General features: G+C 40.0%; 1 protein-coding gene across 1 annotated transcript in view; it reads left to right on the plus strand.

The window, feature by feature from the left end:
* ALDH1L2 (aldehyde dehydrogenase 1 family member L2) overlaps nt 1–12539 on the plus strand; it is a 95439-nt gene that overhangs the window by 20504 nt on the left and 62396 nt on the right. The window contains exons 3-9 of the mRNA XM_003405640.4: nt 3369–3603; nt 5287–5452; nt 7122–7223; nt 7417–7506; nt 9160–9294; nt 10518–10643; nt 11254–11345. Of these exons, the coding sequence (XP_003405688.1) occupies nt 3369–3603; nt 5287–5452; nt 7122–7223; nt 7417–7506; nt 9160–9294; nt 10518–10643; nt 11254–11345 (946 nt within the window). The remainder of the gene's footprint in view (nt 1–3368; nt 3604–5286; nt 5453–7121; nt 7224–7416; nt 7507–9159; nt 9295–10517; nt 10644–11253; nt 11346–12539) is intronic.

Genomic DNA, 12539 nt, shown 5'->3' on the forward strand with positions numbered 1-12539 from the left:
GGCTATGTCTAATTTGGACATGAAGTCCTGCAGGGTCACTATGAGTTGAAATTGACACAACAGCGTCTAAGTTTTTTTTTTTTTTTTTCTTGGTGTTGGCATTTGGCTCCAGATTCAAAGCTATCTATGTTCTTTAAGTAGCTGGATGAGCAATAAAGGTATAATTTTTGTAAATATACAAAAATCAGTTGGATTTCTATACACCAAAAAAGAGAACTACAAAAAAAGAGATCAGGAAAACAATACCATTTATTATACCCCCTAAAAAAAATAAAATACTTAGGAATAAATCTATCCAGTGATGTAAAAGACCTATACAAAGAAAACTACAAAACACTACTGCAAGAAACCAAAAGAGACCTACATAAATGAGAAAAACATACCATGCTTATGGATAGGGAAACTGAACATACTGAAATGTGAGTTCTACCCAAAGCAATCCACAAATACAATGCAATCCCTTTCCAAATACCAACAGCATTCTTTAACGAGATGGAAAAACTAATCATTAACTTTATATGCAAAAAAAGAGGCATCAGATAAGGAAAGCATTATTGAAGAAGAACAACAAAATAGGAGGCTTTTTGTGCTACCTGACCTCAGAAACTACTACATAGCTATAGTAGTCAAAACAGCCTGGTACTGGTACAACAACTGACACACATTAACCAATGGAGCAGAATCAAGAACCCAGATGTAAATCCATCCACATGTGGTCACCTGATCTTTGACAAAGGCCCAGAGTCCATTAAATGGGGAAAAGACAGTCTTTTTAACAAATAGAGCTGGCAAAACGCGATGTTCATCTGTAAAAAAAACAAAAAAGGACCCATTCCTCACACCATACTCAAAAACTAATTAAAATGGATCGAAGACTTGAATATAAAAAAAAAACTATAAAGATCATGGAAGAAAAAATAGGGTCAATGCTGGGGGCCCTAATATACAGCACACATAGGATGTAAACCATAACTAACAATACACACAATCCAGAAGATAAGCCAGATAACTGAGATCTTCTAAAAATTAAACACTTATGCTCATCAAAAGACTTCACCAAAGGAGTAAAAAGAGAATCTACGGACTGGGAAAAAAAATTTTTGGCTGTGACATATCTAACAAAGGTCTCATCTCTAAAATCGGTAGGATATTCCAGCACCTCTACAGCAAAAAGACAAATGATCCAATTAAAAAATGGGCAAAGCATATGAACAGACACTTCACCAAATAAGACATTCAGGCAGCCAACAGACACATGAGGAAATACTCACTATCGCTAGCCATTAGAGAAATGCATATCAAAACTACTTTAAGATACCATCTAACCCCGACAATACTGGCACTGATCCAAAAAGCACAAAATGACAAATGTTGAAGAGGTTGTGGGGAGATTGGAAATCCTATGCACTGCTGATTGGAATGCAAAATGATACAGCCATATGGAAAACAATATGGCACTTCTTTAAAAAGCTAGAAATAGGAATACCATACGATCCAGCAATCCCACTCCTAGAAATATATCCTAGAGAAAGAAGACCTGTCACACAAGTAGACATGTGCACACCCATGTTCATTGCAGCATTATTCACAATAGCAAAAAGATGGAAACAGCCTAAGTGCCCATTAACAGATGAATGCATAAACAATGGTACATACACACAGTGGAATACTATACAAAAATAAAGAACAATGATGAATCTGGGAAGCATCTCACAACATGGATAAATCCAGAGGACATTATGCTAAGTGAAATAAGTCAATCACAAAAAACAAATACTATATAAGACCACTATTATAAAAACATCCATGAAGAAGTTTACACACAGAAACAAACAACTTTTGATGGTTATGAGGGAGCGGAAAACACTAACTAGACAATAGATAAATGGTAACTTTGGTGAAGGGTAAGACAGCACACAATACTGGGGAAGTCAGCACAGCTTGACCAAGGTAAAATCATAGACGCTTCATAGACACATCCAAGCTCTCTTAGGGACCGTGTTACTAGGCTGAGGGCTGGGGACCATGCTCTCGGGGGGTAACTAACTCAACTGGCATAACACAGTTTATAAAGAAAATGTTCTACATCCTACTTTGGTGAGTAGCGTCTGGGGTCTTAAAAGCTTGTGAGCAACCATCTAAGATACTCCACTCTTTCCACCCTGTCTGGAGCAAGGGAGAATGAAGAAAACCAAGACACAAGGGAAAGATTAGTTCAAAGGACTAATGTACCACAACTACCACAGCCTCTACCAGACTGAGTCCAGCACAACTAGATGGTGCCCAGCTACTACCACCGACTGCTCTGACAGGGATCACGATAGATGGTTGTGGACAGAGCTGGAGAAAAATGTAGAACAAAATTCTAATTCACAAAAAAAAAAAAGACCAGGCTTGCTGACCTGACAGAGACTGGAGAAACCCTGAGGGTATGGCCCCCAGAAACCCTTTCAGCTCAGTACCGAAGCTACTCCTGAATTTTACCCTTTAGCCACAAGATTTGACATGCCTATAAAACAAACAATAATACACATTTTTCAACCATACATACAAGACTAAATGGGCACACCAGTGCAGGGGCAAGGACGAGAAGGCAGGAGGGGACAGGAAAACTGGACGAATGGAAATGGGGAACCCAAGGTCAAGAAGGGGAGAGTGTTGACACATCACAGGATTGGCAACCAATGTCACAAAACAATATGTGCATTGTTTAATGAGAAACTAATTTGCTCTGTAAACCTTCACCTATAGCACAATAAAAAAAAAAAAAAGAAAATGAGCAACAACAACAACAATGAAATCCACTAAAAAATAGAATTGAACAATGCAAAGGACAAGCTGGAAATATATGACTAAAAGTCAGCTTTATTTAGGAATAATAAGATACTTGCATTAAAAATGGTATCATTTTTATCTAAAAAAAGAAAGAGCTTCAGGTAAAATATCAAAATACTGTATAGCCATAATCTTTTAAATTCAAATGCATTATGCTTTAAATATGTAGATAGAGATCACATTAGAAAATGGATGGATCATGATAAAATTGTAACAATTTTTGGTTAGCATCTAAATTGTTCTTCACAATGTTTTATTTGTAAATATTTCATGAAGCTGTGAATAATGTGAATCCATAAAAAAAAGCCTGTTGCATCAAGGTAATTGAGTAGAACTGTGCTCCACAGAATTTTCAATGACAGGTTTTTTGGAAGTGAATCACCAAGCCTTCTGAGGCACTTCTGAGTGGACTTGAACTGCCAACATTTTGGTTAGCAGCCAAACACATTAACCATTTGAAGCACCCAGGGACTTTATATGAATCCATAGCAATGAAATTTTTTAATGAAAATAATCTTCTCTTTCATGCTTAGCTTTGGCTGCAGAAAAAGATGGGACCCCTGTGTTCAAGTTCCCTAGATGGAGAGTCAAGGGCAAGACCATCAAGGAAGTGGTGGAAGCCTACAGATCTGTGGATGCCGAGCTCAACGTGCTTCCCTTCTGCACACAGTTCATCCCCATGGATGTCATTGATAGCCCAAAGCATGGCTCCATCATATATCACCCATCCATCCTTCCCAGGCACAGAGGACCCTCTGCTATCAACTGGTGAGTTTTTTAATAACAGAAAATATGAGCCTATTTTCCTTGCTCGTAATCTTTCTGCTTTTTACCTAGGTGATCAAGAAAATTAATTTGTTTGAACAATTGTGAGGTCCTGATTGCTACTATAGCATGAAGGCTTCTGAAATCCAGAGGCGCTTCATGAACCAAGATAGCATTTCCCAAGAATAGTCCATGGAGCACTAGTTCCATTGAATGTAACTAGGTATTGAGCAAACAAAGGTTCTATAGTCTGACAAGTTTGGTTTATGATGGGCTTCTTTAGTGCAGGACTTTTCAGAGCCTTTGACATGTACCTGAATGTGAATGTCATGATTCTCCAAGAGATGGTCCAAGTACACAGTTTCCCAAATTTATTTGACCACAGAACTCTTTTTGCATAGAACATCTCAATTACACTTCAGTTTGAGAAACACTGAGTTATCTGAAATTCTCTTCTTCATCGTTTGTCTTCCCCCGTTGACTTTAAGCTCCCTGAGGGAAGGGACTTTGTTCAACATTGCCATTGCTGTATTCCCCAACATCAAGAACAGCGCCTGATACACTATAGTATCCGATAATATAGGTACACTATAGGCACACTATAGGCTTCCTGGCCATTGCTGTGGGTTGAAATGGGCCTTTCACACCTTCACTACCTTCTCTTTTTTACAGGCACATCTCCTTGGTATCCCTCAAATTATTGAATAGGCAGAAAGTCCGTACTTGTTGAAATGTGATTTTAAAAAATATTTCATTGTATTTAAAGTTTTGTTACATGAATTGATTGCCTTTTCGGTCTTGTGAATAATACTGTTATGGATACCTATACACTTAAACTTACGTTTTGTTTTGTTTTGTTTTGTTCACATTGTTCCCACATGTGGAATCACTGGGTCAAAGTGTATGAATATTTTTAAGATTCTTGATAACACAATGCCAATTAATTCCTCATTATTTCTTAAAAGAATTAATTCATCCATTGATGTCTTGCCTGGTCAGCAACTCAGTGAAATAAAAATAATTTCAATTTTGGGTGTGGTTGACCTCCCATTTCATACTCTCTCTGTATGCATTTTTATGTATTTGTCTTTATACACTGCTTATCATTTTTTACTATAAGCTCCTGTAGGGCTGGCGTTTTTTCTTAGGCTAAGCTTTATAGAGCACACAATACAAATAGTTAAATTAATTATTTTTCACTACAATGTTTAGACAACCTAGAGCTAATCCTAAAAGAGCTTATACATGAATTACACAACCTGTGTTAATAATCAGCTCTCTTCACATCATACCAAGTATCCTCTACTTTATTTTTCATTATTCAAGCACAATGTAGGAACTGGACCCAGGCGGGCAAATTACTTGTTCCTCCCAGTTGGCATCTGGGAGTCAAGTCGTGACAGGCAGTAATGATGGACTCTAGCGCCTTTTTTGGTTTACTCTAAGTCACTACTGTGTGCTTACTAGGAAGACTGTGGTTATGAAGACGTGTAAACAGCAGTACTGTTAGGTATTGTTTTTTATGAGCTCTGCATCCTGTCTTCTCTATCTCCCAGCACTGCAGTTAATTTCTCACAGTAGCTTTGTTCACCATCTACTTTTCCATTGTAGCTCCCATGTATTTTAATATCAGCAACTCATCTCTCAGCTAACCAGCATTTTTAATTGAATTTTTTCTTTTTTCAGGACTCTAATTATGGGAGATAAGAAAGCTGGGTTTTCTGTTTTCTGGGGTGATGCTGGTTTAGACACAGGACCCATCCTTCTTCAGAGGTCGTGTGACGTCGAACCCAATGATACAGTGGATGCACTTTATAATCGATTTCTTTTTCCTGAAGGAATCAAGGCCATGGTCAGTATATTTATGCCATCAAGAATTTAGCGAACCTTTAAAGCATAAATATTTTTCTTCTATTGAGAAGTTGCCCATATGAATTTTCGGTAAAAATATAAAGCTGAAAAACAAAATTAGGTTTTATATTTACCAGTAAGATGGTATATTTAGAGTAGAAATCTGAACTTTTAAAAATTTCTTAGTCTATGAAACTGACTTGTGGTTCCACTGAGAGCAGTGATCAAATGAAGTGGCAATTAAACGGTTCCGTTTATTTTTTCAAGTATTTGAATGTGCAGCCCTGTTTGTAATGACTGATTGTTTTGCTACAGCTGTGTAATTCTGAACTCTATTAAAAATGTTTGAAATTTGGTGTTGCTTAACTTATTCCGATGTGCCCTGGTTGAAAAGCCCAAAGCATGTACACCACAAAGTAAAAATATTAGCGTGTAAAAATACTGAAAAGTTCAGCAGATGGTTTTGACACCATTTAATGTTTCCGAGAATTTTGTAAGGTGGAAGTGTCAACACAGAGGTAGATAGTAAAATTATACAAAGCAGCAGATGTTGATTTAGGAGAGAGGAGGACATTGCTTTGTTCGTATCATCCGATGCTTAAGAGCATAGGGCTTTGGGGTCAGAAAGACCTGAGCTGAAACCCTCATTTTACCACTTATTTGTTGTATGGCAATAGATAAGTCACTTAGCCCCTTCCCCTAGATTTCCTCATCTATGAAATGTAGCTAATACTGCCTGATTTGTAGGGTCGTTGTGAGAATCAAATGCCATTATTTATGCAAAGCGTAGTAAATGCTGTGGTAATTACAATAAACATAATATTATGTGTGCTCAGTGGCATTTGCTCAGGCCTAGATCCTATGCCTGGTGGCGTTATATCTAGAGGTGGGTAGAACAAGCTGTCAACTTGGCTCTGTTCCCAGATGGCTCCCTCTATGTGCTCACCTGTAGGTTAGTAAGCAGGTGGGAGTACTTGGAGAGAAACTCAGATTTAAGCTCACATCGGCCTCCCAGTGAAACGGGGAGGCTCTCAACTCAAGGCAAACAAATATGGCATGGAAGAGAATGAAGGAAACATCCCAAAAGCAATCAATCTCATGAATGGATTTTAACTTTTTTTATTCCAGGTGTCCTGAGCTAGAAAGCAAGTTAAATTAATTAAATACAGTAATGTATCATTTTCCAGAATCATCATGATGAGCAAAAATAACCCACAATAATTTATTTTACATTTATATTCCTGAAATTTCCATTGGATCACCAAAAGGAGAGTAAAGTTTGTTCAAACAAGGGAGTCATTTAAAAAAGACTACAGGCTTGATCTTGGAGGTAGACAGACCTGGATTCAGATTCTGCCTCTGACACCTACAAATTCTGTGATCTGAGCTAGTTGCTAACTTCTCTAGGCCTCAGTTTCCTCATCTGTAAAACAGGAATAATAATTTCCACCTTACAGGATTGGTGTGCTGTTTGCAAGGGGTATTTTATATAAAGGACCTACCAAACTGCCTGACACATAAAACGGCCCGAAGAAATGGAAGTTACCATCATAATCTGACTCTCTGAACAGATTCATATGTAATTATTCTGTTAAGCAGAAACTTCAGTTAAACAGACTATGCCATTGTTGATCACTGGGCTGTAACATAGGTAATGTTTTTGGCTTTAGGTAGAAGCTGTCCAACTCATAGCTGATGGAAAAGCGCCTCGTACTCCCCAGCCAGAAGAAGGGGCAACATATGAACATACCCGGAAAAAGGAAAATGCTAAGGTATTTATAGCAACTCAGTAACACATCTAGCCTTCTGGCTTTAAGTCTTCCCAGTATATCATTCCCTTTCCAAAATGTAGATCTCCAAGCCAGTCCCCTCTACCTACCTCTGCCACTGATGGAGAGAAATGTTTCTATTGCCTTTGAGACTCACAGCATTAGGGGGCTCAGCCTGTGCTTTGTGCTCTCCTAGATTTCTTGGGATCAGTCTGCTGAAGTTTTACATAATTGGATCCGAGGCCACGATAAAGTCCCTGGAGCTTGGACAGAGATAAATGGACAGGTATTTTTTTTTATGTTTTAGGGATCAATTTTTTTTTTTTTCCAATGAATTTAACTAAGTCACAGCCCCCCCTGGATCTTTCCTTGGTGGTAATGAGGGTCTGCGAGTCTAGGTATTTGTGACTAGCTAAGAGATCTGTGGCTGCGTGATAAAGACAAAACACCCTACACTTGACTTATATTGAACTTTTACTGTGAGGCAGACACTGGGCATAGCTTCCGCTTTCAAGGAGCTTCCTGTTTTATAGAGAAGGCAGAGAAATAAATAAACACTCAAGATAAATGCTGTAATTGAGGTCTAGACTCAGGCTGGTCAGGGGAGGCTTCCTAGAAAAGCCGACCACTGTGCTTGCACTTTGAGAAGAGTTAGCCAGGTGAAGAGTAAGACAAAGAGGTGCAAGAGGTGAAGTCAGGTGACCCAGAGATGGGAGAGTGTATGGCCCAGTCAAGGAACTGCAAAACAGTTCAATGAAGTGGGAGCCTCAGGACTGAGGTGGGGTGTGGGGAGAGATGAAGCAGGAAGGATGGGCAGGAGCAGGAGTGTGAAGGGCCTTCTGCTCTGTGGGGAGTTGGGCTCAGCTCAGGTTCCACCTCTTCTAGAAAGTTTCCTGACCTCCTCACATGTCTAGTCTGGCAGGGTTGGGTGTCCCTCTTCTCTATTCCTACAATGCTTTGCCTTACCCCTGACATAGCCTATTGAATATTGTATACTGTAAGGGTCTCTTTATTTATCTGCCTCCATACCCCCAACTAGACTGTGAAGCCCTTGGGGCAAGGGCTTCATGTTATTGTCTTGATCACTTCAGTGCTCAGGCATGATTCTTAGTGCATATTGGATTCCAATAAGAGTGGGTGGGATTCATGAAGGACCAAGAAAGGAAGTTTAGCAGGGTGGTTAAGAGTGTGGACTCTGAAGGCAGAATGTTTCTGTTAAAATTCTGGCTCTGCCACTGTTCTCTGTACAACCTTGGGCAGGATCCTAAACCACAGGGTTCCTTGCTTTCTTCATTTTAAAACGGGACTAATAATAGTGCCTTCCTTATAGGTTATGGGTTATTGTGAGTTAATACATGTTCATTCATTTAAGTACTTAGTCCCTGGCACAGAGTAAGTGTTCAGTAAATGTTAGTTACTATTGTGCTAAATAAATGATAGTGAAGGCATAGAATTATAATAATAAACTCCATCACGGTCAGGCTTTCTCAGTTACAGTCTAGATCTAATCTTGTTTCCTTGAACTGACCTTCAAAGCACCTTGTACTTTCCCATCACCTATCACACTGTATATTGTAAATACTCTGCATCTTCCCTCCTCCCCAACACCTCTACTCCCCAACTCCAACCCCTACCTTTAGCCTAAAGGTAGGTAAAGTCTGTGAGAGCTTTTAATCTCAATCACATTTATCTCAATGTGAATAAATAATAAATGTACACTTACGTCCTCTGGATGTGGGACATTTTTGAAACTTGTCAGTCACACATTCGCTGATCATCTCTTACTTTGTATTATCTCTACAGATGCCAGTACAGCCTTGCACACTTTGTGGTGTCCTGATTTTATTCTAGATAAGAATTGTGACTTAGGCTTTTTTTCAGGGAGAGGTGCTTGCATTCATTTTCTGATTTCAAAACCTGGGTTTGATCTCTTTATCAGATGGTTACTTTCTATGGCTCATCATTACTGAGTAGCTCCGTGCCTCCTGGAGAACCACTGGAAATTAAAGGTGCCAAGAAGCCTGGTCTTGTTACCAAAAATGGACTTGTTCTTTTTGGTAACGATGGAAAAGCAGTGAGTGTTCAATATAGTCAATGATAAAATAACTTTTTTGGTTTCCTTCTATAATTCCAGCTATTGAGGGAATCAGGCTTTGCTGTGGGTATGAGGAAGACCAAGCTATCTGGGCCCCATTTCCCTCTGGGGATGAGCTCCAGCTCCTTAGCATGGGCTCCAAGGGCTGACACAGTCAACTTTGTAATACAGGAGAAAGAGCTCGGGATCCAGCCAGGAGACAGGGGTTTGAATCCCTCTATCGCCTACTGGCCATGATCTTGGGAAGGATGCTTCTCTGCTCTAAGTCTCAATTTCCTCCCCTACATAAGAAAGAAAGTAACCATGTCTCTCTGCCTTCCTACTGCCAGCATCTGAAAGAGTCAAATGAAATGATGGATATGGCCCTCTTCAGCTGCACCTATACTGCCTATGCATGGCAGCCTTGGACCTGGGCTCAGTGGGCTCCTGGTCAGCTTCCCACTGGAGAGTACAAAAGGGAATTTGGATCTTACAGCTGCAGGATAGCTCCATCATTAAGATCGTAGGCTTTGGAGTTAAACTGGTTCTGGGTTCTAATCCCAGCTCTGTCACTTACTAGCCATGTGGCATTCACAAATGACTTAAATTTATTAAGTCTCCATTTTCTCATCAATAAAATGGGAATAATAAGGCACCTGGCTCCATAGGATTTATGAGGTTAAAGCACCGTTTGTGGTACAGAGTAAGTCCCCAGACGATGGCTGCTATTGTTGCTGTCATTGTCATTAGCCCAAATATCTGCATCCAACTGTCAATTTTTCATGGGCTTTATCCATTTTAAGATGTGTCCACACCAAGACTTAACTTTCTCCTTTCTGTTGCCATTATTAAAATGCCATTTTATTGCTTTTACACATTATGATGAGTGCTTTAAACCCATATTTTTATATTTTCCAAATAAAATGGTCCTTATATCTATGTAACATATGGCTCCTTCTTCCACCAGGCTCACTTTTAAATTGTTCTAATCCTAAACTGTGGAAACCCTGATGGTGTAGTGGTTAAGAGCTATGGCTGCTAACCAAAAGGATGGCAGTTCAAATCCACCAGGTGCTCCTTGGAAACCCTCTGGGGCAGTCCTACTCTGTCCTATAGGGTCTCTATGAGTCTGAATCAACTCAACAGCAGCAGGTTTGGGTTTTGCTTTGGGTTTTTTTTGGTTAATCTTAAACTTACGTGTTTGTTTTGTTGCTATTTTGTAGCTGATGGTGAGAAATCTGCAGTTTGAAGATGGAAAAATGATTCCTGCCTCTCAGTACTTTTCAGGGGGTGAGACATCAGTGGTAGAACTTACACCTGAGGAAATGAAGGTGGCGGAGACCATCAAGGTGAACATGAGATGTCTATACTGGTGGTCCCTTAATGTTTCTCTTGCCCTGGAAAACTGAAGTTTATGTGTAACGGGCACCATCAGTCCTCAAAGTAGTGGGCATAGAACTTTATTTCCTTTTTTTTTTTTTTTTTAGCTGCTGTAGGAAATCAACCCCAAAACCTAAATGGCACAAACATAGTATATGCAAATTTATTTCTCACTCATATAGATAATCCAAGGCAGTTCTAGGTTGGCATGAGGGTTAGGGGTGGAGCTGGGACATGGGGGGTTAGTGGTGGAGTCATTCAGGGGCCCAGGCTCTTATATCTTCAAGGTTACCCTGGGGGTCATCTCCATTCCAGAGATCCAGAAAGGAAAAAGAGCCCAGAGAATTGCTGGGAGGAGGGAGTTTCTCATGGGCCAAGCCTGGAGTGTGTAAATCACTCCCATTCACATTCATTGGCCAGAAGTCAGTCACGTGGCTAGACCCAAATTGAAGGGATGCTGGGAAATATAGTCAAGCTGTGTATCCAAGAAGAAGAAGAAACAAGTTTGGAGAAGAGCTAGCCACTCTACCACTGCATTCTACCTGACACTTCCCTCAAAAAGCTTCTCTTTTTGCATAGGCCATCTGGGCTGGAATTTTAAGCAACATCCCTGTTATTGAAGACTCAACAGATTTCTTTAAATCTGGAGGCAGATCAATGGATGTTGCCAGGTAAAACCAATACCATACTGACTCGCATCCCTTCACTAGCTCCTCTTTGACTTTGAAAATTGGATCCAAATTCTTTGTTCTGGGCTTTATCTCTCTATCATACATGTCTGCTACACTTTTCTTTTTCTTTTTTTCTTCCATGGTCACACACGTTTGTTTCCTTCTCTTTTTTGTTGACCAGGAGTTGATTCCGTATACCCTGTACACTGAGAAACCTCCTCCTCTAATTTTTTTTTTCTCTTTTAAATTTATCCTCCCATTTCTCAGCTGATTTTTCCTCCAGCATGACACTGGAATTGGGAAGCTCTGAAGTGAGATGGGTGATAGTGTAAATCACGAATATCATATGCAGTCTGATCCAGGAGGATACCTGTTGTTGATTATATTTTCCCCCAAATCTATTTTCTCCTCTCCCCCCAAATTACCCAGTAAGACAGAGCTAAAAGGAGGGTTACAAGCTACTTGCAAGAGTAAGGATAATCACCCTTTAGTCAGAATTTCTGTACAAAGGCTTACAGCAAGTTGAAAGGCCTAGAGTCCTAGGAAGGGCCCCCATGGGGCAAGAAAGGAATCCCTGGTTGGTGCAAATGGTTAATGTGCTCGGCCACTATCTGAATGGTTGGCAGTTCAAATCCACCCAGAGACGCCTAGGACGAAAGCCTGGGCAATCTACTTCTGAAAGAAAAAAAATCAGCCATTAAAAATGAGTACACTCCTGTCTGGAGGGGAGATGAAAGGGTAGAGAGGGTTAGAAACTGGCAAAACGGTCACGAAAGGAGAGACTGGAAGGAGGGAGTGGGCTGACTCATTAGGGGGAGAATAAATGGGAGTATGTAGTAAGGTGTATACAAGTTTATATGTGAGAGACTGACTTGATTTGTAAACTTTCACTTAAGGCACAATAATCATTTTTTTAAAAAATGAGTACAGTTCTATTCTGACACACAAGAGGTCAACTTGATGGCAACTGGCATGGCAAGAAAAGTATAAACAAAAAAAACCAAACCCAGTGCCATTAAGTCGATTCCAACTCATAATGACCCTATAGGACAGAGTAGAACTGCCCCATAGAGTTTCCAAGGAGCGCCTGGCAGATTCGAACTGCTGACCCTTTGGTTAGCAGCCATAGCACTTAACCACTACGCCACCAGGGTTTCCAAGAAAAGTATTCCAGGACCTTAATCATGCAGAATC

This window comes from Loxodonta africana, chromosome 4 (assembly GCF_030014295.1).
Source record: "Loxodonta africana isolate mLoxAfr1 chromosome 4, mLoxAfr1.hap2, whole genome shotgun sequence".
NCBI classification, from domain to species: Eukaryota; Metazoa; Chordata; class Mammalia; order Proboscidea; family Elephantidae; genus Loxodonta; species Loxodonta africana.